The 25,532-nt window shown below is 40.8% G+C and overlaps 2 protein-coding genes across 4 annotated transcripts in view; one reads left to right on the top strand and one right to left on the bottom strand.

Annotated features, from left to right (window-relative positions):
- Positions 1–25,532, top strand: part of jag1b (jagged canonical Notch ligand 1b) — a 205,092-nt gene that overhangs the window by 86,077 nt on the left and 93,483 nt on the right. The window lies entirely within an intron of this gene.
- LOC122997045 lies at positions 8,980–24,122 on the bottom strand. The gene is made up of 15 exons (XM_044372957.1): positions 23,142–24,122; positions 20,318–20,418; positions 19,896–20,025; positions 19,741–19,790; positions 18,590–18,695; positions 16,622–16,780; positions 16,408–16,525; positions 16,232–16,293; positions 15,867–15,992; positions 15,671–15,765; positions 15,433–15,585; positions 15,075–15,271; positions 14,347–14,476; positions 10,916–11,109; positions 8,980–10,041 (listed from the first exon to the last, which is right to left on the bottom strand). Exons 1-15 carry the CDS (start codon positions 24,004–24,006, stop codon positions 9,798–9,800), a joined length of 2,730 nt encoding a protein of 909 aa, XP_044228892.1. The 5' UTR covers positions 24,007–24,122; the 3' UTR covers positions 8,980–9,797.

The following is a 25,532-nucleotide window of genomic DNA, read 5'->3' as shown; positions in this document are numbered from 1 at the left end:
ATTCCAAAGTTACCACCAGTTTAATACAAAATTCCCTCTTTTTGCTTCTGTGGACTGAAATTCAGTTGCGGCTGGTCAGTAGAGGGCACTAGGACACCACCCTACCACTCCCTACTTGAAGAAGGATCACATAGACCTTCATTGAATAAGACTTAACAAAATGACTTTGAAATATATATATATTTTTTAAATAAATTATTATATAGTTAGTGAGTAAAATGTATAATCTGCAATTAAAATGTTGATTTAAAATGTTGTACATTGTCTAGGTGATGTATTTCCAGCCGGGGGCACAAGATTCTTTGCCAGTTGACATGCGCAGTTTGCTCCTCTTCAATATAAGAGATACAAGCTTGTTGGGCACATTTGTCCAGCACCCAAATGGCTTTTATCTAAATGCATCTGATTTACACACCACCACCCAACGGGTGGCAGGAGAGAGCGAGTTGCACATCATGGTACATCCGGGTATATTTGTGATAAAATATGTCTGTATCTCAGCAGCAGCTGGCCAAGAAACGCCGCATACGGGGCCCACGAGAATTTCAGAGAGTAGCTACAGAGGTGAGATAGAAGCTAAATGTGTGGTTTTGGTCTTTACAATGGTTTTAGCCGTGGTAGTGCTGTATTGTGCAGAAAAGTTGACAACATGCCTTAAAGTAGGCCCTATGTAATATAATAGTCTAGTTTTATAGTGGTGCTATGTTATTTTGCATTGTCCCTATTAAATAAACGCATACATTGATAAAATGATTACACTGCCCCCAACCTCCGAAAAAAGTGCGCCCTCCCAAATAAAAATTTCACCAGCTGCCACTGCTGAAATTCCTGACTGAACTGTGGCGGAAGGTAAAAACTATTCCTTTAATATTAAAAACCAAGTCCTAAACCCACAGAATGCCCTCACTTTACAAACCTATTTTCACGCTGAAATACAAATCAGGAGATGAAAGTGCATGTATAAATGCTAGTTATTATCTTTTCTCTCGCCAAATACGTCAATCCATCACAGCATTTTAGTACAGGATTGTTATCTGTGTACTCTGTGCTCCTACGTCACTTCGCATTGTTCCGCTCCTCACAGGCATCTTTGAAATAAACCCGTTAAATGTCAGTGAAATTAGCCAAGACTTACTATATGTAACCCATCTGAGCAGATTATCGAGATACAAAACTGTGAAATTAGCTCTCTGAAGATGCAGTTTTTCACACTAAATGCTTCCAAGAAAAGCCCTAATCTGATGATTTCAATCAGTTGGTGTACTGGGTTATAGTGTTTCAACATTTTATGTTACACCAAGGCATTTATTTTCATTTTTTTACAAGATCAGCTCAACAGAAAACAACAATTTGTGTGTATAGCTTGGATGTGCTTATTGAATATTCAGGTACGCGACTAGAAATGTGGTCCTATATCACATATTACATAAGCATAACAGGGTTCCTCAGCCCTGCTCGCAAATGTATAGTCACACCTGATCATGAACAGAATGACCTGATTTCCTGTATCTCTAGAGACATCTGTGCAGATGAAGAAGCACGGTGCATCAGGCCTCCGTTTCCCTTCTTCCACAACCTGTCATGGAATCAATCCTTGCCTTTAGATGTGCTCTCCATAGGGAATGAATCAGAGAAGGTGCTGTGGTTTAACCTTCTCTGTCTTCCTCTCTCTCCCTGTTTCTATCTGTGAACGTATCCATCCATTCACCCATCCTTATATTTTGTCATCCTCTCTCTTCTTTTCCCGTGGAGATTAGCTCTCTCTTTCTCTTCTCTTCCTCTCATGCTGACTTTCTTTCCGCCTCTTCCTCTCTCTCTCTCTCTTTTTTTTATCTCTCCTTGTCTTCTCTCCTCCCCCCTCTCTCTCTCTCTTTCTCTCCTGTCTTGGTAGCGCGGCAGCTCTTGGAGCTGAGGGACTATGATTAGGACAGAAGAGAACTGGCTGTAAGACAGAGACAAACCCAGAACTGGGTCATCATTGTTTCTGTGTGAGGGCCCGCTCTGCAGATGAAAAGCTCAAAGACAAGAGGAGCAAACGATGCTCAATACAGCACCGGGAGCCCTAGACATTTCTGGGCTACAGAAATACTCATACAACTGAGGAATCGGAACTGCAACACAGATTTTATGTAATAAGAGCTGAATAAAACATGCTACTGGCCCGGTTTTCTATCTCTGAACCCTTCGAGTTAGTAATCATCCGCTGGTCGACTATAGCTACACGGCAGAGATGAAGCGCAATCACAGTGAAGTTCAGTGATCATGAAGCGCAAGACAGGAAAAACCTTGGTTGTCACAGGGTAATAGTATTTTGACATTGATCATCATTTTTCTCCTGTTCTTCCATGCTCTTCCTCTCTTTCTTGTCCTCTGCAGTCATCTCTCTCTCTGTCTTCCACCCCTTTAGCAAACAGTCTGACAGGGTCTGTCCCACTGGCCAACCATTCAGCACTCATCATGCGCATCATTTCCTCTCATCATTCCCCCTGGTGTGCTTCTTCCATCTCCTCTGGCCTGTTCACTTGCCATCAACCACTCCCCATAAACCCTTTCATTTGTGTGTGTGTGTGCCTCAGTGTGTAGCGTACAGGAGTAGGTGTAGTACATGTATATCTAAGGATGCAAACTATTGCATGTAATCTGCTTCTACATGTCTTTTAAGTGTGTTGTCGTGACTATTTCCACAAACAAAATATGTCATTGTGTGAAATGGGTTGTGATATCAGTTTGAAGCAACCACAGCTGGATAATACTGTAAAATCTACACGGTCACAACATTTATGTCAAAACAAGCAGCAGATGACGGTTTTGTTTATATTTTCACACGTCGTATGTTGAAAGCAACAAGTTCTTCATAAATTTCCATGACAACTTTGTGGCCACGTCTCTAAATTGAGCTGAGCGGGAGGGTGAAGACTCTTTATTCTTCACGTGACAGACATCCTTGTTGATTTCTCAATTCCCCACAAATGTGACATCAAATGGTAAATTCTGCCTTTGTATTTCGTTCTTTTCGTCTTTTCCTCGGCACGGTATGTGTGATGTCTGTTTCTTGTGTCAAATCTTTATTGCAAATCAGAATCAATGGTGCCTTGGCCTACTTTCCCAAACCATCGAGGAGCAAATAATCAGCCCAAGCTGCGGATTTGCCTGGCAGTCTCTCAAACGTGGATGCTTGTGAAGCATCCTTTTCTGCAAGTGTTGGGTTTCACCGAGAGACTGTCAAGAGCATTGAGTGTATTTCTTGTAGGTGACAGGAAGAATACTGAGGCTTCTACTGCCATCTAGAGTGTTATTATAGGTGGTTCATGGGTGAAAGCTGTGTGGTCAGAAAGGATTTCCAAATATGTTTAAACTGATCTGCGTGCAGTACATCAAATAGCTTAACTGTATTTGAGCACACGTCACAAGTCATTACTTAGACGTGCTACTTTTCCCCATGTGTCTAACTATTCAAAATCTTAAGTAGCTTCATTATTTACTCCAATAGACAATATAATACTGGCCTTTTCATTTGTGGATTTTTCTCCTTCTCTGCTCTTGCCCCTTCGCCTCCTTCACAGACAAGCCTACTCCTCACAGCACAGAAGTAATGCAAGATCAGTTCCCACTGCCAGAAATTGCCTGGAGGTTTATAAATGAACTACTTGTTGTTCAGAGTGTGGGAAGATTTTTCTTTTTATTAGCCCAACCACTTTTTGCTGATTTATTTTCCATGCTGATTTTTTCCAATCATCATTTTCATCTTGCTTTAATTAAACCTTTTACTGGACAGAAGCACGGGCCATTATACTCTCTATATTTCAGAGAGAATAGATTGGAAAATGACTAATACCTTATGCTGACCTTTCTCAATCACTGTCTGCTGGCAAGGCTATGGAAAGCAATTTCACCAACATATTTATCTCATCCAAAGCACACCTTAGACTTAATCCTAATGGCCTTTTCATTAGCCTTTTAATTGAGTAACACGTAGACTGTTAAAATGCATCTCAGCAGCTTCTGAAAAGTAGCCCGACGTCTGATCCAGCCTATACACATTAATTTGGGGTAGTTAAACCCTCACTAACCTCCAAGTGTATTCATCAATCCCGCATGTTCCCCCTATTTTATTCCTCATCTGACTATGTGACCTAATAAATTACCTGCTGAATGGAAAAAGAGCCTGACTCACCATTTACATATCAGCCAAGTGTGTATCACAGTGTTGGGGGAAAATTAATATAATTACATTAATAACAGGATTGTAATAATCCCATTAGAAAATACGGATGGTGATTTATTAACTACTATAAAATGTGTTTTATAGTCATATGCAATAATTACAGTCCTGTACCTGTTCAGACATACAGTACATTGTTTTAAACATGTTTATTAATTTTGGTTGATGTAATTTTTAATGACATTAACATTTCGAATTACCATCAATAAAATAGATATGAATGAATATGAATGAATATCAGTATGAATATTTGATTTGTTTATTGATAACTGCATTTTGTATGGGTATAAAAAATCAACTTAATCAAGAATAATCAGCTGTATCTGATTCCTCTGTACCTGTAAGAAAAATCATTATTTTCCTAATGTAATAAAATAGACATTTTAAAGGGTTGTGTTTAACATTGTTGTGAATCCCTGTGTAGCAGAAATTACAGTTACAGTTTGAACCAAGCACCTGGACAAAAAAGGTGTGCATGTGTTTTGCACACTAATCAGATCAATCCACCAGAGGGTTACATCACTGATTACAGTTTGGAGGATGTGATTTTTGCAACATGGGTATTCATCCACACATGGTAGATAATTGTTATACACAGCCTGCTCTGTATGAATAATAAGATCTAATCAGAATCACTTCATAATCAACCCCAAGAGGTCTTCTCATCTGTACACTAATTCTGACATTAGCGTGAAGTTTGTGACACTGCCAGTAGATGGCAGTACTTCCTAAGTTTGTCTGGACTGGCAGTGTATGCAGTGAGAATATCCCAGGGACAAAGGTCAAATAACACAGCACTGTTGACCAAGAATGGGTCAACACATAAATATCTCCAGGGACTTTCTCAAGTGCCTAGTGCAGCTACTTAGTGTGAGATTTGCCACAGGAAAAGGCAAAAGTCCCATTTCCACCTCGGCAAAATGAAATCAGAAGCCCTTGGGATTTGACTCTGACCTTCCGAGCCCTCACTGCTGCTGAGTGATTACTGGAATATAAGAGGCTAGAAGGTGTAGGGCTGTATTAACTACATAATGCTATAAAACACAAAGTTACACAAAAATCCAAATGTGAGACAATGTACATACAGTATATTAATAATGATTATCCTCTAATTAACATCATTAAGTGTAATTTAGAGTCTCATGGAGCAGACAGACAGTCACATACAAGCAATAAAAACAAGAAGAACAATAGCGTCTGCAACAAGCAGTAGTACAGTATATACTCTAATTTAAGGCATAATGCCCATCTTGTTTGTTTAAACCTGCAGTGCAGAACTCTTATATCCCCCTTCTGGCAATGAAAGTAAATAGAATAGTTAGTAAATATTTAGTGGAGGGTTAAACCAGAAGTTAGCCGGCTTGGCTGGTGGAAGTTTCTGGTGCCCGTGCTCTATGGGCGCCCTTCAGCTCTGGCAAAGCAATCATTGTTGGTTGACGTAAAACGCATCACTACCGGTATGCCAGCGTGGGAAAGTCGCCACACCACAAACACCAGATAAACTTTGTATACTGTTAAATACAGAGAGATTTATCTGACATTGATGTGGCGGTGATAATCTGGTGGTGATAAGCTCAATCAGCATTGTGTAAACTCATTTGGAAAGGGCTTGAATGTAATGGATGTTCATTTAATATGTAAAAGTCTCGCACTCCACCTTTAACATTTAGTGGACAGGAATTCCTTTGGTTCTCCTCAGACCTGCATGCATTTTATTGGCTTGTGTGGGATTTGGGCAGGAAACCAGAGCTAATGCCCCCTCTCCCACTTCAAACAGATGCCAGGCACCCTTAAATGTCATGGGGTGGTTAGAGAGTTGAAGGAGGTGGGAGGGAGGGGGATTGAGGAGCGAGAAGCTGGGGCTGAGCGAAAGAGAGAAATCCAGTCACACCGAGCTCTCTTCAGAGCTTATCAGTGTATGCTGGATGTAGTCTTACTCAGGCTGCTAAGGCAAACCAGATGCAGTTAAGGTTGCTCTGTGCCACTATGTGTCAGGTACAGCCTGGGTCAACCTGAGGCGCCTTGGCTGTATAGGAGGAGGCCACTGTACAGTTCAAACGTGCTGCAGATGTTCCTGACTAGCGTACAGTACAGTCTTAGGTCCTGTGGTTCATCCTCCTGACTTGACAGCATCCCAAAAAAGTTTTGAAGTTTTCATGGTGTCACTTCAATTACTCACCCCGATGGATTTCTTCTGCTTTTTAGATTGACAGCTTGCAGCGGTTTATAGCTAGAGTATCAAAGCCTTGCGAGTGTGTGTTTTGGGGTGTGTTGGTCACTGGGAATCCCACGGTGTCTTTCTACTCTTGCCAGCAGCAGTGTTTATAGGATTTTGTCTCATTTTCTCCAGTGTTAATTTATTTCCATAAAGGCAGCCATGACACATTCTCTCCTTTGCTTTCTGTCTCTGTGTGGCTTTACTTTACAGAGCTATGAATTTTTCTCCCCGTCTCTGTGCTGAATGAAAGAATAGACCGGATTGACCTCTGCTGCATGGTTATTTTGACAATGAGCATCATCATCATTGTCAATTTCTCTCTGTCTCTTCCTCATTTTGTCTCTCCTCTCTATCTTCCCCCCAGTTTACATGTCTATGGACTGCTATTGCATTGTTTTGCGGTTTTGGATAACTTCTCACCATATTGTTACGCTTCCAGAGGTATGTCATTATGGTTCATCTGTGTCAGAGGGTAAATGAACATGTTGTGGCACGGTCGACTTCAATTTCCCATGTCTGTGACTAAGTCTCTCAAATCTCCAGCCTGCCAGATTCATACTCCTCCCTCCTTGTGGGTCTGTTTGGCAACCAGCAAATGCCATCTCTCTCATCATTGGATTATACTAGTGCAGCGCCTGTTCAAAACACGCCTATTCGGAACCTTCCGATTGCTTGGCCTCCGTTGTTGCTGCTTCAACGCATATAAAAATGAATACTGTTGATGTGAGGTGTGAATGAGTATCAACAACATGAAAGAAACTAGCAGGGAGCTTTTGAAAAAATGTGCATCCTAAAATAAAGTGGATAGATCATATTGGGTTCTTAGATGGTTTATTTTCTGTGGCTTCAGTTCGGATCATTTGAGTGGGTATGTTTGCTCAAAAGATTTGTGCTTGTATGAGACATACTGGTTTTGAACTGCCCGTGGGAAGTAGCCTAAGAGTCTGTTCAGTCTTGATTAAAAGCTCTGTTGTTGCTGTCTTCATTTTTCAGAACACGCCATGTGAAATTAATTTTCTCGAGCTGAGCTGATACTAAAAGGTGACGTGAAAACACAGCAGATCACCGATTGGTCAGTCATTCATGGGCTTTCTGTTTCAGAGAAAGCTTTCCACCACTCCCTCTCTTCGCTTCGCCGCTCGCTCGCTCTCTCTCTTTCTCTCTCGCTCTCTTTTCAATTCAATGGGTTTTTATTTTCATGAAAGTTTCAAGAACAATCTTATTATTTATATTAATTATGTATATACAGTATATCCTATGCATGTGTGTGTGTGTGTGTGTGTGCGTACGTGCGTGAATTCATGCTTGTGTTGTGTGTGTCTAGGTCATTCACTGTCCCTCAGGTTGTGGCATGTTGATACGCACTGGGCAGCAAGATATGTCCTCCTTCTCCTCGGAGTATTTTCAATTTTGAGAGGTCATTAAGTTCTTTGAAATCTGAAATTACAGAGGTGAACTTGTTAAAGTTAATGTTCCTTATTTCGTTGACTGTTTTACATTGTAGGAGGAAATAGAAGTCTAGTAATCTCTCTTTCTCTCTCTCTCTCTCTCTGTCTCTCTCTCCGCTGCTGTGCTTGACACATGGCATTCACACATGAGGAAAAAACAACACAGATTTGTCCTGTTGTTCTTTACTGCTGCATTAGTTGGACGTAATGAATGAATGAAAAGGAGAAATGCAGAGGTGGAAATGAAACAGAATCTGAGAGCATCTGTCTCCACAGTAAATCATCTGTTGAGTGTTTGATGGTTGTTTATTTGTGCTTTAGAACATAACTGCCGTGTAACAATCAGAAAATAAGGTATTTCTGTCTTTCACGGGCTTTCTCTCTCTCAGAGAAAGCTAACTCATGCTGTCAGTTCACTCAACCTCTCTCTCTTTTTCTTGTCTTTTGTAAAATGAGTTGGGAAGCTGACAACAAAGCCTAACTTTTAACATTATCAAACGAAGAGAGATGTCCTCCCCTTGTCTCTCTCATGGCAGGGCTGTACTGCTCTGATCTCCGCCTGTGCTCATGATTATAACGTGCAGTTGCAGAACCCAGAAGCCCGACCTTGCTCCTGCAGAGCGGAGCGGCTCTCTGATAGCTTGTTTACTCAAGGTTTATTAATATTGATCATGTCCTAATTGCACCAAATTTGACAGTGCACTTCCTTAGGTCCACGGCGATGTACCTGTCAAGTGTGGAGTAGATCGGATTAATGGTTTTTGAGATATGAAAAGGACAACCATACAGACAGGCAGACAGACAGACAGTCAGGCAGACAGACAGAGATTCTTTCCTTTGGTAGTGAGATAGAGCTCATTTGCCTTTGATTGCAAAACCATTAACATGCAAATGTGTTGGTGACTGACCTGTGACCTTTCTCATCAACTGACAAGCAAAACCGGTCTCATCACTTTGCCTCTCAGGCTCTTTGGACCCCAGGGGCCTGGTTCAGGGTTTGGTAGTGTTTGCGCTGTCTCTCTGTCAGACTTGCATGATCCACTGCCACTTAAGGAGGGAGAACAAGGCTGAGAAATGAGGCATTTCCGGGCCCAAGGGTTTATTCCTACAGCACAGTGGATTACATTACAACAGACACAGTGGAGACGCAACCCATTTTTTAAAGAAATCTTCAGCTCTGAACACTGAACACCAGATCATCTTAGTGTCTAATCTGCATAGAGAAAGCTTGCAAACAGAATACAAAGCTTCTACATGTCTTCTACATCAAATGTTTTCTACCCAGTTTCGGTACTTTGAAAAGGTGAATCATACAGTGTCCTCATCAGGCTTGCATTGTTGTACCCTCAGGATTTACACTGCTGGATGCTAAAAAAAGAAATGCTTATCACATATCCAGTGGAGCAAACGCTCTATCTGCCTTTGTGTTTCTTTATTTGTACTTTCCAGCTCTCCCTCATCCCACAAATATGATGTAGAACAAGGAGGGAACCAAATTGAAAAAAAACAATACTATAGGCTTTGTGTCCTTTGTTTTTGTTGGAAATATGTTTTTCATAGGGAGTGTTCTGCACATACACTGAAAGAGTATGGATTATACATTTCTCTCTTAAGAACAAAGTAAATATAGTAAACCTTTTTTTTTAAAGTAGGAAAAAATCAAATAAAAACAAAAAATACCACTTGAGTTCCGATAGCGAGGAATTAGGCAACTAAGAAAATTTCATCAATACAATAACAATGTTCAGTTATGTGGGTAAATAACTAGCAAAAGATTACATGTCATTTCACATTAGGGGGAATTCTATGGATGGACATCGATCTAATAAAATGAAAAAACACTTCATCAGCGTTGTTTATCTCAGTCAGTCTGTATTTGTCTTTATTTCTCTCTCTCTACCCCTTCTCATCAGATGGCCATCAACTTCCGCTGTGGTGGGGTTTCCGTGGTGACACCATCCTTCTCTGGGCAGATCGTTTGCTGGGGATCAGGGTTAACCATGTGCTGCAGGAGCAGAGGGTGCTGTTGGGAAGTGGGGGTGGTTGGGGGCTGGCGCAGGACAACAATCTGAGCGCTTGGTCCCTGGAGCAGGAGGTCACTCAGCTCCTCCTCTGTAGAGTTGACCACCGATACACCATTCAACTCCACCAGCCTATGGGGGGGAAAAACAGAGACAAAACAAAGAAATGTATTATATATTAATGTGATTAGATCTGATTTATAAATTAAGAAAAAGAAAATAGAAAAGTTTTTGATTAAATACAGAATGTAATGTACTTATCGCTGATCAACTAAAGGAGATATTCTGCCTCAACTCCTTGAAAATATCAAAATAACAAGAAACAAATAATATCAAACACTTCAAAAATAACTTAGCATGAAATATTGAAAAACATCACCTTTACACAGAGCTCATGAAAAAAATCCCCTTCATTAGTTTTTATTTATAGCCACCAGGATAAAACTGACAGGGAAATAGCAGCCCCTTGTATTTTTTCATTGGCTGTGTAAAGAGCATTGGCACAGATGCTGTGATCAGTGAGCACACACGGTGAGGCTCAAAGGCTTTTCGGCTTCTGTGGTTTTGTCTCTGCACTGTCATGCAGACTTCTGTTTCTTTGGCTGTACAGTCTCAAAGGGGGATGTAAACAGCACGATGTGTGTGTGTGTGTGTGTGTGTGTGTGTGTTTGTGTGTGTGGTTGGTGCTCATGCTCGTGCGGTAGATCGAAGTATGTGCTTATTGTAATGCAGTAATCACTTAATTATATGAAATACTTTTATCTGCTCCTTTTCACTCTCTTCTGCATCCAAGATATTACATTACAGTGTTTTTTTGTTTTGGGGCCAATATCTGTTGGGTTTCCATAGCTACCAAGCATAGAAAAATAGAGCGATGAAAGAAATGGGTGGAATGAGTGAGATACTAAATACTACTCTGACTAAATAGGTGGCCTCTGTGAACATCAACCAAGTATGTGTCATTAATTCTGGCTAAATAACATTGAAATTCTTTAGTGTGCGTTACCTGTCACCCACGCATAGGTGCGAGTTGTCCACCTTGGCCACCACTAGGCCACAGCCTTCTTTGTAGTGACATGTAAAGCCATAGCAGCCATCAGGTCCCTGGGTCTCCTGGACAACCAGCAGCATGGCTGGAGACTGTGGCGACACCAGCTGGCTCAGGCTACTGATGGCCAAACTCTTTTTCCGAGCTTTCTCCTGAATGCAGAAACAACATATTTACAGCAAAAACACATATAAACATGCACAAAAGCATGGCAGAAATATGCTTAAATGCAAATGGTTCAGGGTTTGAGATATTCCCCGTACACAGGTTTGCTGTAAATTAATGCTAAATGTACTGCAAGTGACACAAGAAGTAGTATGTCTCATGCTTTTCATTTAGTCTGAGTTCAATCAGATAAACCTATAAAATGATATCACACTTGCAGTATATTTGCAGGAAATAAAGTTATTGAATAGTTGGGCATTTTTAGGAAATAAGCTCTATTGCTTTATTGCTTAGAATTTGATGAGGAGATGGATAGCACTGTTATGTATGTCCATTAAATATGAAGCTAAAACCAGCAGTTACCTCAGTTTAGCATAAAGACTGGAAGCTGGAGGAGACAGCTAGCCTAGCTCCGACACATAATACCTGTAAAACTGCTACTTGTTTGTTACATTTAGGTTTTTGTACGGATTAAACAAACAAGCTATAACATGTGAGCTCTAGAGGTGCTGGTAGGCAGATTTTTTTTTTTTTTACCTTTTGACAGAGACAGGCTAGTTGTTTCCCCCTGATTCAAATCTTTATGCTAAGCTAAGCCAACCGTCTCCTGGCTGTTTTTACTGACATGAGAGTGAGATTGATCTTCTCATCTAACTCTTAGCAAGAAAATGAAAATGAAAAGCATTTTACAAAATGTTGAACTATTATGCACATAAGTTCAATCTCTTATCATTATCTTTATCACAACCCAATTACGCAAAAGAATCTTTAAAAGTTTTGCCTCTGGATATAAAACTAACTTAGTAATGATTTTCTTGAAATGAATACACAACTGTATTTCTTAGAATTAAGCTTTTAAGATTTCAAATACCACTAAGTGGAGGTCCCTAAGTGATAAGACTGGAGACCACCAAGATGCAATGATTAGCTGTGTAAGAGATCACACCACAAGTAGCTTGCAGGGATCAGAAATAACTTGTGAGTCTGACCACTGAATTCCAATGCTCCCTTATCCAGCCTCTTGGCATACTCCCCCCTCCCCCCGTATGGCGTGTGAATGCCTTGCAGCAATAGATGTCGCCTTGCCAGGGTCAAGGGTCAAAGCTAAGGCTTCTCTCTCCTCAGACAAGTGAGCCAGACAGGATATATCCACGGAAACGCAGCCGAAGCCCCTTGAGAAGCACACTCTAATGCGCATCATTTTCCCTTTTCCCTGAATGTTGGACATACACCAAGAGACCAAGGAATTTTCTCTTCATATTCTTCTTGTTTATCCACAAGATTTGATCAAATCCTAACCTACCTAGGCCAGACACAGGCCATTCCACACTACCCATATACACTCCAGATACAACCAATGTCTAGTTAGGCAATTAAAACACTATCCTTCGAGATCACAAAGCTGGCACAAAAGAGAAATAATAGTTCGTTTCACCCACCCACTTACAAATTTCATAAAGACAATAATTTGCTTCCATCATCAGAAGCTACAACATGAACTGTTGAAGGACTTTGTTCCCCTTGTGTGAGAAGTGATTCTCTGACAGGCCAGGCAATACTGTAGATGATAAGTGGAAAGGATTGCATATCATTTATAATGATGGGTGTAGTAGTAGTTCTAAATTCAGTCCTGTCATTCTGAATGTGGATGCCTTGGCTGCTCCAACAGCAGAGATCTTTAGCACAATCAACCTTGGGGTTGAAAACGGAGGACAGAGTAATGAGAGACAATCTGACCACTTTGAGCAACCACAACTTGTAATATGGCTTTTCTATATAAAAACTGGAGACAAACTAACCCTTTCTCAAATTCAGAGGTATGCCAGAGCAAAGAGGTGGCAGATTTTTCTCAAAACTCAATCTATCCTCAAAGACCATGTGAGACTAAAGAGCGCGGGAATCAGTAATTCTCCCAATTTCCCCTCTTTAATAGTCTGTCTGAAGTTTTTTGAGTTGTCCAAGCTAAACTGCTTATTTAAAATCATTTCCCCCATTTGTTTTCCTTCCTATCCTCCCTTCACTCTCTCCCTCTGTTTCTCTTTGTCCTTCCCTCTCGGCTGCTTTATTGATGCTCTCCAGTTGCAATAGATCCTGGAGATTAGACTGCCGATGATGAAATATTTCCTTATTGTCTGTAATGCAGGGCAGCCTACAAGACCAAACACGGGGCGGTCTGCTCCTTATTAGAGCAGCGGCTCCATCAGTTCCCAGGCTGCTCCTCAGCTCTGACCTGTGTGTTAACTCTGATTAGGTCATATGATAAACATTAGCGCTGCTGCTTTTCCCACAAACTCAGCACCTAAAAAAGCGTGGCCCCGGGGCGGCAACGTGACACGGGGCACCTTTCAAAGCCAAAGCCGCGTGTGTCCTTTCATGGCACCTCGTTAGGGCTTCTCCAACGGGATAAAAGACCCACATTAAAAAAGAAGTGGGCTCCTCCGGGGATAGATGAAGATAGTTTTACACATGCTGGCCCATTTCTCCATTGCACTCTCCCAGTGGCTTTTGTCAGACACATTCCTTTGTTGGTATGGTCACAGGCTCTCGGATGTCAGCGCTAAACATCGTTTTCTCAGAAAAAGTGCATGTTCATCCAAAGGACTTCACTCTGCCTTGTATACCCACTCTGAAAATGGGACTAACTGCACAGCTTAACGAAACAGAGTAGGTTGAATGCAGCATTGTGCTGTCACTCAGGAGAACAGTGACAAGAAGATCAAAGATAGTGGACATAATAGTGTCAAGTATAGGGCCTATTACATCAGGAAGCTGTTAACACCTTTTCTGGTCTCAGATCTAATCATTTGTTAGCTAATGAAATGAGATGACACTTATACTGCGTTTACTGTGTATATTGCAAAAAATGTTCTGATATGACCAAAGACGGAGAGAGTAGACAGCCTTCACTACATTATTGTCCATAAAACACCAAATTTGACTCTGTTTTTTCTTAAGCCAAAGTTTGATTTTAGTACCCCATTCCACAAATGCTTCTCCCAGTAACTATTATTGTTTTGGTACAAATCTCAGTTGCTCATTGTTTATTTTTAGCAATCAAAACATTCTCTGACTCAAACCATGCAACTCTCCCACATATCCATGTAAGCATGTTTCACATGCTGTCAATTAAAGTTCCTCGAATGAGCTCCAGACTTTCAACTTTCACTTTCGCAGTAGTGTTAATGCATGAAAGGTGCTAGTAATCTTTATTTGATCAATAGTACCTTAATATAGCTTTCTTGTAGAGCATTTTGGAGGTGAGCCACCTGTCGGTTCAGATGTACCATGGAAATTTCCTCCTTAAACACCTGGCAGTTCAGCTTCATCTTTTCCAAAAGGCGAACATCAAACTGTCTGGACAGCAAGACATAAAGTACTGTTATAACAAACAAAGTCACATTGTACTATCACAGAAATACACATACATGTCTTATGAGGTTTATTGTGACATGTTTAAGTTTTTAAATCTACTGTAACAGAGTTAAGCAAACATAGCAGATGGTTTATTTTATGTGGAGTAGCAGTGCTTTTCAATTGTGACCTTTGCAGTATGTGAAAGTGTAGTTGCTGTCTCTCTGCCATGTAACCCATCCATCCTGCTGGACATGGTTAAGATTTGCAGGTAGGACTATTTCAAGAACCATTTGCCCTACATGTCTCTTAAGATTTGATTACTGTTATCTATGTATTCATTTTTTAATTCTTTCTGCCACCTGATTTTGACTTTACAGTACCATCACATAGAGTTTATTGGACAGATTGCAGTCAAACACTCTGGTTCAGTAACACAAACAACTAGATCGTAGACAGACAGTCGCTCTTTTATATTCACAACAGTGGACTTTTTTGGAGTCTCTAACTGCATTTTCTGTCTTTGAATTGTTGGTGGAAAGTTTAGTTTATGGATTGTTGAATAAGCTACTACTGTAATGAACGAGGACAGTCCACTTACTTCTTCTTGTGAGCAGCAGCGTTGTTAATGTTGTCTCTAAGGGTCTGCAGGCTCTGTCTCTTGTCGTTCAGTCGGCTTTTGACCAACTCCAGCTTCTGTTTCAGCTCAGACGAGCCAAGTCTGTCTACATTCACATCTCCATCCATGTTCTTTAACTCTGAGCAGAATTCCACCAGGCCGTGGTGGAGCTCCTGGACCTTGGGGTCAAAAAAGTTCAGCTTTCAATGGTGATTGTGATTATACTCAGTGCTCGGTGAATTAATTCATTATGTTCTCCACTAATATTGCACCATTAGTTGTAGAGAACATGTTAATCTGTTACATATTTTCACAGATATAGTTGAACAGAGATAGTGACCTGAAGGATGACATTTTGTAACGAGTCCACCTGTTGCTTTAACTCCCTGATCCTCTCCTCTTTAGCTGCCTGGACATTTTTGTTGGCGTTGCTGTTCTCATCAGAGCTGTTGACTTCTGGGCTGTTTTGGGAAGCAGGACTCGGTGGTTTCTCCTATGATGCAAAAACATAGAGGAGACGTCTTTGGTATAGGGGTTCATAGCTGACATATAAATGTTGAGAAAATGACCAGCATTACCATTTTACACAAGTGCAGTTCCAGTTGCCTGTTCCCTGATGTTGACATCAGCAGATTCTTAATCTGCTGATCTGGTGAGAGCTCCTTGGGTGAATCTTGAAATCAAAGCATATGGAAAGTGTATGTATATGGTATTTCTTTGTTTTTTTGTGATAACATATGTTATGTAGTGTGCATCATGTACTGTATTGTGCACCTGGCTTATCTTTCATTATGAATAGGCTTCTATCTTCTGTCATTCCCAGCGTTTTGATACACGAATCCATGATTTTTCCCACTGTTGTTTCCTTTGGGGTTCTGAGATGAACTATCCGATCTGTTGCTGCAACACAACATGACACTGCAATCAGATGTAATAAAGAGGCCTTGTTTATCCTTATATAAGTGTGCATCATAGATATGACAGCCACACAGTGCCCAACAGGCTGGACGCTGCATCATGTGACCATAAGTGAATATTTTTAATGTATTTTGAACATAGTCCAATTAAGGTTTTTCTGATATCTTCTCAGTTATCACACCCTGTGTATATTTAACCTCTTAACCTATTCAATTACTCACCATTAATAGTGATCTCTATCAGGTGAGAACTCCTCTGTACCATGTAGTGTTGGCTATTGTTTCTACAATGGAAAAAAACCAACAGATTAAAATTTGTTTGCTTTGTTTCAAACAAGCTGTGAAGTGTTCAGTATAGGTGTTGTGAGCAGTATAAGTTATATAACGGCAGACTGTACCTTAGCTTGAGGGAACGCCGATTCTTGGTCAGGCAGCTCACATGAGGAGAGGACTTTGACTTACTCATCGACACTAATGCTGCAGTGAATGTCTCAACATTATTAGGCCCTACAGATTCTGTAGAAAAGAGAAACATTAGTCTACTTGACATACTTGATTTGCAAACTGCTGAGTTAAGAGTTTATTTGTCATGTTTTAATGGTAAAAGTGTACCAAGTAGAGAGTCAAGTCTCTGGGTCATGGCGTTTGGAGGATGCAGCTCATTATAAATGGCAGACAGTAACTGCTCCCTATCTTCCAGTGTGGCAATATGGAGGATGTCCAGAGTCTTCATATCTACTGAAGCTAAGTCTGCTCCACACAGTTTTGCTTCTGCAAGAGGAACATTTAGTAAGACACCTATATTATACAACAAATCTGGGAGATGTACTGCAGTCAATATATAATCCACAACAATTGCACTTGAAAAAGAACTGACAAACACAAAAAAGACATTTTTGTCTATGCTATCTCTTATTTAAAACATTTTTTTTGTTAAAGGGGAACTATTATGCTCATTTTCAGCTCTATATTTTTATTTTTGGACTCCACTAGAGTAGCTTTGCATGATTCAGAGTTCAAAAAACTCCTTATTTATCTTATACTGTCCCTTTATGCAGCCCGTCAGTTCAGCCTCTGTCTCTAACAGGCAGTCTTAGCTCCTGTCTCTTTAAGGCCCCCCTCCTGATGAGCCCACTCTGTTCTGATTGGCCAGCTTTCAGGAAGCCTGCCAAGGGGCCGCCGTATCAGAGTTGTGTTAAGGTACTGCAGATGCAGAGCCAATATTTCCTGCTTTACTGCTTCAAATTAAAAGCTTTTAAATGACTAAGGAACAGGAGACTTTTATTGTGAGGAATTTACATGAAATGAAACATGTTCCTCACCAAATTAGCAGCACTTCATTGGCGGTGCTAAAAAACAGTCGACACAACAATATATGGAGATATTTGGAGCTCTTTGTTCAGTGGATCAGTTAGAAATAATTCAGGGAGGAATAGTACAAGCAGAAACAGCCACAGTGATGATGATGTTTGATGAAGAGCTGCAGACAAACAGCACACCTCCAACAGGTAAACAACTTATTTTACTTCGTCATGCTGTGTATTGGAAAAACACTCACAGCGTACCAGCTCGACTTGAGTCATGGCCTTGTGGGACTACCCCCAAACAATGGAAAAACAGCATAGTGTTAGCAGAGCGGAGCAGTGAACTTGGGGCTCTGTGTGGAGCAGATGACCATATAAAGAAATCCATCACGAGCCGACATCGACTCGGGCTGAAAGTAGAAAAAATTGTTGGAAGCAGTCTGAAGCCAGTGCTTTTTGCTCAGGGATTACTTCTACATATGTTTACCTCATTATTTGACACTTTGTCCATGTTTAATATAAAAATCCAATGATGTAACATCATAAATATGTGGCTGAAAATAAGAAAAAACATAATAGGTCCCCTCTAAGGAAAATCTGGAAATCGAACATTACTCTGTAGTAAGTGACATCTTTATGAAAAGTAGAACAAATGTGAACATTAAGATGTGGCTGTTAAAAAATTAACTTTTACAGGTTGATATTAGCTTTCAGCTACTGGCAGCTTTACAAAATGATCTCAGTTTGTTACATTTGTACAGTGACGGACTACCTTTATCATCCAACTTAGACATCTCAGATTTGGTCTTTGATGCCACGTTAGAAATTATGAGGAGTGAATTTATTTCTGATCATAAATTTTTGCATCTGCTTGTGTCAGAATTAATATTAAGGGGATGTAAGACAATAAATATCAGAAATGCATCATGCCTGTAACTGAAGAGAGTTATAGACAAATAGAGTTACATATAGAGTTTTCTTTAGGTAGAAAGGAAACTCTAATGACACAAATACCCATTTTTTAACCCGAAGCATAGATTGTATGAGATATTAAGGATAGTAAGACAAGTAGATTTGCATACAGCTCTCTAGCCACTTTAACATGATTTGTAGAGTAATGGTGTCAGGTTTAATCTAGTCTTATCCTTATCTCCTTTTCCTCTTAATTTATTGATGTTCATAAAAAACTATTTATTTGTTCTTCAGTAAAGATAAAACTAATTTATTATGGAGCTACAGGGCTGGGAGAGGAGACAGTCAGAAGAATGTGTTTCACCTCTGATGAAAGGGAGACATTTCTGCAGTCCAATACTGGTAAACCACTGGCAGACTTCATCTGTGTTCAGCTCCTTGAGGGATTTGGCCACTTGCCTGCCCATGTCCTGGGGAGAAGGAGAAGTTACTACATACTACATACCTGCTGCTCATAGAGCTATGTGGAAAACTGCTTTTATAAACACCTCATTGCAAAAAAACAAACCTGTATGTAATGCAATAGATAGTTATATATATATAGATAGATATAGATATAGATATATACAACATGATGCACAAAGATGAGGCAAGACAAGAAAAAAGGAAGGCAAGATAAGAAGACAAAATATGGTTGAACTCCAAGGCACTTTGTCATTGTCTGTCACTGATTCATGGAGTGTGTTGGAATCCATGTTTCAACATATTACAGCAAATAAACACAGTTGTGTGTTTAACCATAAACAATTGTTTGAAAAGGACAAAGAAATGTTTACTTAGCGGGGAACCTAAACACAGGTTTCTATGTAATTGCTGCCTTAGTCACAGATTCGCTGTTTATGGTGTTCCTGGGAAGAAAACTACAGTGTTCCCTGCTGCCAGTAGAGGCTTTACAAGGTAACTGTGGGGAGATTTGATAAATTGAGGTGAGAGGTCTGCCTTGTCTTAGGGATATCACTATTATGTTGTAAGACAGAGGGACTTTTAGTAAAAAAGAACCCTATTAGATCATAATTTACCAAAACCAGTTATTTTCTATAATTTGGGGTCCCAGTGTGAGGCTCTAGTGTGAGACGTGGCTGCTTAAGAGACATGTTGCATACTGTACTGTGACTCATATGAAATTGATGAGGCACCAGGGGAAAATTAAACAGCTGATAATGCATGTAGATAATAAGTTCAGGACACGAGCAATTTGCCTTAAAAAAAAAAAAAGACTTTCTTTTTTCTGTCCGTTTTGTGTTTTAGCTAACACACGGATTGCTAAGGATACAAGCAATCTTGCTTGGCAAATCCTGGACACAAAGAATAAAATCCTGAGACTATTTGCAGAGTCATTGCTTTGACAGATCAAGGGAGCTGGGAAATATAAACAGAGCATATTCTGTAATTGCAGCAGCTCTGGGCTGTGTGCTGATGCCACCCTGAAGGCCTTGCTTTGATGGTTTACAGTACCTTCTCAGGGAAGTTTCCATTCTGATCCTTAGACAGAGGCATATATGATGCTGCATGAAAGGCATGAAGAAAAACAAGAGAGTTGTAAGGTTGTATTTGAATTTATATCAGTTGGAACAATAAGGTTGTCCATAATATAACAACACCAGACTCACCAACAGTTATGCGTCGTTGCCGTGGCGACCCCTCCTCTTCCTGTTGTTGGTTTGTGGCCTGGGTTAAAGTGTGGAAAGTGCTGCTGCTGGTAAGTGTGTCCCCAAGACTGCAGGAGCGAGTTAACGGTTTCTGTCACGTAATACAGATTGCAGTTAACAGTGGACTGAAAATCCAGCCCTCTCTAATCAATTTACCATCAGTAAGTATTTTTAACTTCACGAGTAGTAATACACAGTCACAGTCTAAATCAGATAAAGCACATTTCTCCCAGGAATGTGTAGTGACTCTCTGTACATACCTTTAAATACATTAAAGGTGCATGTGTGGGCCTTGTTGGCTGCAGATAGAGCATGTGATATACAGGACGAAGAGATCATGAGAAGAACTTTTAAGTAAGAGGTTCACTGCATGGCCTTCATACCTTTTGATGAGTAAATGTGTCCATCGTGCCGGCGTGAGGAGGGAGACAACCTTCAGCCTTCAGCATGTCAGAGTAGCTCACATCTCTATTGCTCAGGACATCTACGTAGAAATATAGACAACATGTCAATAAATGCTTACAGTATGAACACATCCTAGTTAGTTACCATATTGGAAACAAACTTTGTCCTTGTTTTCCCTTTTTCAAGTCATTCTGTTCTCGTGGGCCTGCTCAGACTTTTATTATTGTACAGGTCACCAAGTCCATTTGCAGTGCATTAGCCGGTGCTGATACTGGACACAGCTAGATGGGGTTGCTTAGCAACCTGTCAGACACACTAACGTCTGTCTGCTTGATGACATACTTTTCTGACAACTCAAGTTCTTTCCCACAGAAAGCACATATTCTTACATTTTCCAAATGTCACTTGGTCAGCGAGCAGATATCTTTTTTTTCTGCTATCATAACAAGCAAGACGAATGAGGCTGAGAATATGGCATCCAGGCTAGGCCCAGCTTTCTCAGGCAAACACAACGCTGTGATGTGATTGTGATAGATGTTGGAATGTTTACAGTTCAAACTTGTAACTACTTTAACTTTTATATCTTCGCTGATTGAAACGTCAAGAACCCTTTACCATTTAAAAAACAGTAGTCTTTTCAAATAGTTCACCCATCAAAAAATTCAGCCTAATTTCTTAAACACATGTTTTTCATTTCAGGGGCCTTCTTCTGAAAGGCTGGTTTGACATGGACAGGAGTTTAGATGGAGTCAGAATCAGATAAGACAGTGTAATTGGTTTATGTGTGTCAGCAGTGGAATCTTGTCTGGGTCCTGGTGAGACAGTGGAGTACAGGGAAGGGGGGCAACTAGCAAGCACTCTCTCCATCACCTGGCTGACCTGTGAGTCACTCTGAAGAGGATCATAATGTCTGGCCCACAGCTAAGCAAAATCAGAAGACTGTCCACGCAAAACAGAACTGTCCTGACTAGTACAGCTAAGGAAGAACAGCGAGGAGCACCCTCTTTTAGCTGACCTCAGACATAACAGTGTGTCTTTGAAATTCTGACTTCCATTCTTGTACTGTGACTTCTTTTCACCGAAGGGACTCAAGGTGGCGAGCTGTCTGAGAATGCTAATGGAGGGTAGTAGTACACCCACCCTACCACAGTCATACCCAGACATACAGCCTGCGTCTTCCAGGAAAAGTCTAATCAAAACAAAGAAGGACAGGAAATTTTGGGCAGACTCAAGGACACAGCCTGATGCTGGCTAAGTCAGGACAAGTAAAAGCATGAGTGAGCTCCCGCACCCTTGACTGGTTAGCATAGACAAACACATTGCATCCTTGCACGCACACACAGACACAATGAGCAATCAGGTGCGTGACAAAGTTTGACAACCACTCACACACAGACACACACAGGATTAATCATGAAGTAAAGCTCTAGAGTCAGAACTTTTCAGCACATTTGTGTAATGGATAGGCAAAAAGCGATGCTTATCGTTTCAAGTATTATTGTCCTCTTGGTTTGAAAAGAAAGTAAGCTCTTTGAGAGACGACTGAGGGAGGAGAGTATGCTGAGTCACAGGAACCCAAAACCTGGGAACCGCCTGCCCAGCCATGCACTGGGAATACACACACAATGGCTAAAAAGGGAGTTCCAACAAAGGGGAACTTCTGCAACTCCCAAAGGACGCGTTGGAGGTACTGTAGCCATGTCACATAATGACTGCAATTTCATCTGAATGGGGAGCTGAGATCAAAACGAAGAGGCAACACATGAGCTCAACAGCTGGATGAAGCGAACCATCATCTGGTGCCATTTACCTCTCACCTATAGTTCCCCTAAATGGAAACAGAAAGATTTAAATACAAACACTTATTAACCCAAATTCACCTCAAGTAAACTCACCCAAGTTGTGCTCAGTAAATGTCAAAAGATTTATTCCAGTGTTGAAGCTTCCTATGACAGAAGCAGAAAGCAAGAGAACCATTCTGACAAAAATATTAATGGAACTTTTTTTGTTGCTATGTCAAGTTTATCGTTCAGTAACGAGTTAGCTCCTTTGCACAGCAGATATTTTGACTTGTCATAGTAGGAAAAGCACAGTTGTTACCAGTAACATTAACGATGATTCCGCTCTATTCAAGTGTCCCAGTAAACCATGATAGTGAGCCAGTATGCACAATACCAGGAAACTGAAGCAGCTAAATATAATTCAGGCATCATTAATTTTATTATTTACACCTATGCTTTTCCCACTGTGACACCCGTATTCAGACCAAATCGCCGCACCACCGCACCACCTGATTTGGTCTGAATATGGCCTTAAAGCCCTGTTGTTCCAGGGTGTGGTTAGCCTAGCTTAGCAGTTAGTATCCTTAAGAAGAAGAAAACAAAAAAAATCTCATTGATATTTTGTCAGTTCACAAGCTAGACAGCAATACAGAATAACCTGGGTTATGTTCAGCATTAGAAAAATGTATCATTAATTGGTTAGGACAGGAGTTGCCATCGGCAATGCTTTCTGCTCGTTAATTGTTTGTTAAACCACAGTCTCTTTTTCGATTTCTATCAGAGTTAAAGATAAAACTTGTACATAAGAGACTTTTTTACTGCTTCCAGTCTTTGTGCCTATGTAGCAAAACTAAACGTCTCGCTACCTTGCTACTGAACACAGAGATTAAATTGATATTGATCTTTCTATCTATCTTCTCACAAGAAAGCAAACAACCATATTTCCCAAAATATCAGAGCTTTGCTTTAAGTGTGAATTGCAGTGTAAAAGCACTGGAGATGTTATCACTGTTGGACTCACTTTTCTGCGGGTACTCAGGGATAGGAGCCACCTGGTAGGCACTACGTAAGAACCTGGGCTTTGATTTTTCTTTATCCCCTTCTTTGGTTGCCACAGCATCCCTTTCTTCTCTGAGCTGATCATTTATGCCCTCCTCAGGCTTAGCTGTTCTATCAGCACCAAACTGATTCTCAGAGAACCCCCCCTCCTTTGACTCCTCTGGCTCCACACTGTCCATCTTCTCCTCATAGCTCTCCTGATCCTGAGTAGCAAAGCTTCCCTCACTTCCCGAAGTATGTTCCACACTTTCCTCTGAATTAATGTCAAAGAACTGATCATCGTCAACGACATCAGAGGGAGTGGGTGGAATCAAGTTGATGACTGGTGGTGTCAGGAGGCTCCCTGAAGCTGGTGTGCTATCAGTACCACTCTTAAACAGCAATGGGTCTTCCTCCTCTTCTTCATCATCTTCCCCACTGGTAGAAGTGATGGCCTGTTCGGATTGGGGCTGAATAGGCAGTGAAGACAGAGGTTTCAGTCGTTTCTCTTTCAGAGCTCTCCGGCAGGCGGACACAGAGCTGGCTGAGCGAGCCATGTTGCTCCTCGAGGTCATGGGGTCTTCCTCAAACAGGCTGAAGCTGGCGTTAACTATCCCCAGATCCTCCACTGTAATCTGGATAGCCTCCTTCTCACCTGATCCCTGTTGATCCATGTGTGGATGCTGAGGGCCCCCATTTATCTTCTTTTCCTGCTCCTGCAGAGGATCCTTCTCCTCGCCTTGCAAACATGAGCAGCAGAACAGTCTGCATGAAAAACGCAAAGTGGTCTTTCTCCAGGGGCGCCTACGAGGCCGCAGTTTCTCTGAGTCTGTATTTTTGCTTGCCATGGCAGCAGCCACCTCACTATAAACTGGCTACACTGCTAAACAGGCCATCCTTCAGTTTCATCAGATAATCCTCTGCAGACTGAAGAGAAGACAAACAACCATCCACACCTCTAGGATAAAATACTGCCCTGTGATAGAAGCCACAGCATCTGCACACAACACAAACACTCATCTGCAACATGTGTTGCTAAGGAGAGGATACAAAAAATAGTCCAATTCATGCTCTCAGGGTCAGGTGAGCACTTGAAATGAATGCTGGGTTTCATCAGCGTGCTTTGATATGTTAAGCAGCAACATTGTAGATACAGCTCTTGCTTTAAAGAACTCTAACAGGACAACAATACCCGGCGAAAATAAAATCTTGGCATCAAATATATGTAATGTAGATAATAACAAGAAATGTAAATTACTAAAATATAATCAGCCATGCATTTGTATGTTTATACAGGGTGTGTGCGTGTTATAGCACATGTGCATGACTGATTGTGCATGTGTCAGGACACGTGATTATATTATTACAAGTCTGTGTTCAATTTCTCAGTGGGTCATCTGTTGGGGGCTTAAAGCATGTTTGGAAACAGGTGAGAATATGGGTTAGCGGATGCTTGGCTCGTACAACCCTTATGGCATCAGATGACATTTCCTTCAATCCACAGGCCCAGTCCTGTTCTCTGCTACAAGATAAGTCTTCCAGCATCAGCGTAAACCCATTTTGCCACACCACCCACATTGAAGGCTTGTATGAGAAGATGATATCAGTGTTTTTTTCTCACGCCCATGAAGTGACAGTAGAGTGATGGGAATAATTACTCTTCTCCAGTATCCACTTCTCACTGCATTCTCGCTTTGTAGTGAAAGGAATCTGCTACTGTTTGTTTCTTAAATCTGCTACTTCATTTCTATTTAGTTTCTTCTGTTTCTACCCCCAACAATGTTTATTTCTCCCCTTACAGAAATTGAGCTACTGTGTAAAAAGTTTTGTTTTTCTATCTTTAAGTTTACCTTCCTATAGTGTATATAATCCGCATTAACTTCTGTAATTATTCTACATATCTTTCTTCTGTCATAAAAGTGCCAGTGCATTACATTAATCACGTTCATATGGAAAACTCAGCCCCATGTTTAAATTAAAATTTACCACCCCAATTAAGGTTGCCTTAATTAGGGTTTTAACAACACTGACATTTTCCCTCAAATAAAAGCTGACCTCAGACACAGTAACTATTCTCAAATTAGACTAAACAATTTGTTGGCATGCAGGAGTATAATTTCTGCATGCTGGCATGAGATATCAGCAAAAGTTATTTGTTCTGTTTTTCTAGATACCCTGAGCTTTTCAGGTAGTGAAGTTCCAGAGATAGGCCAGCTGGCTATTAATGGACTTAGTCCAGGGCTGGAGACTGCAAGTCTTTTATACTCATGTCACTCAGAGGCCCGCATGAGAGTTTCTGCTGCGAGTGAAGGTGATCTGAAGCCTTTTCTTCAACAACATAACTTCAGAGCGAGTGGCAGATGAGAAACTATTT

Source organism: Thunnus albacares, chromosome 14, assembly GCF_914725855.1.
Source record: "Thunnus albacares chromosome 14, fThuAlb1.1, whole genome shotgun sequence".
Lineage (NCBI taxonomy): Eukaryota > Metazoa > Chordata > Actinopteri > Scombriformes > Scombridae > Thunnus > Thunnus albacares.
The sequence above is the reverse complement of the archived record's forward strand: the minus strand, read 5'-3'. Positions and strand labels throughout refer to the sequence as shown.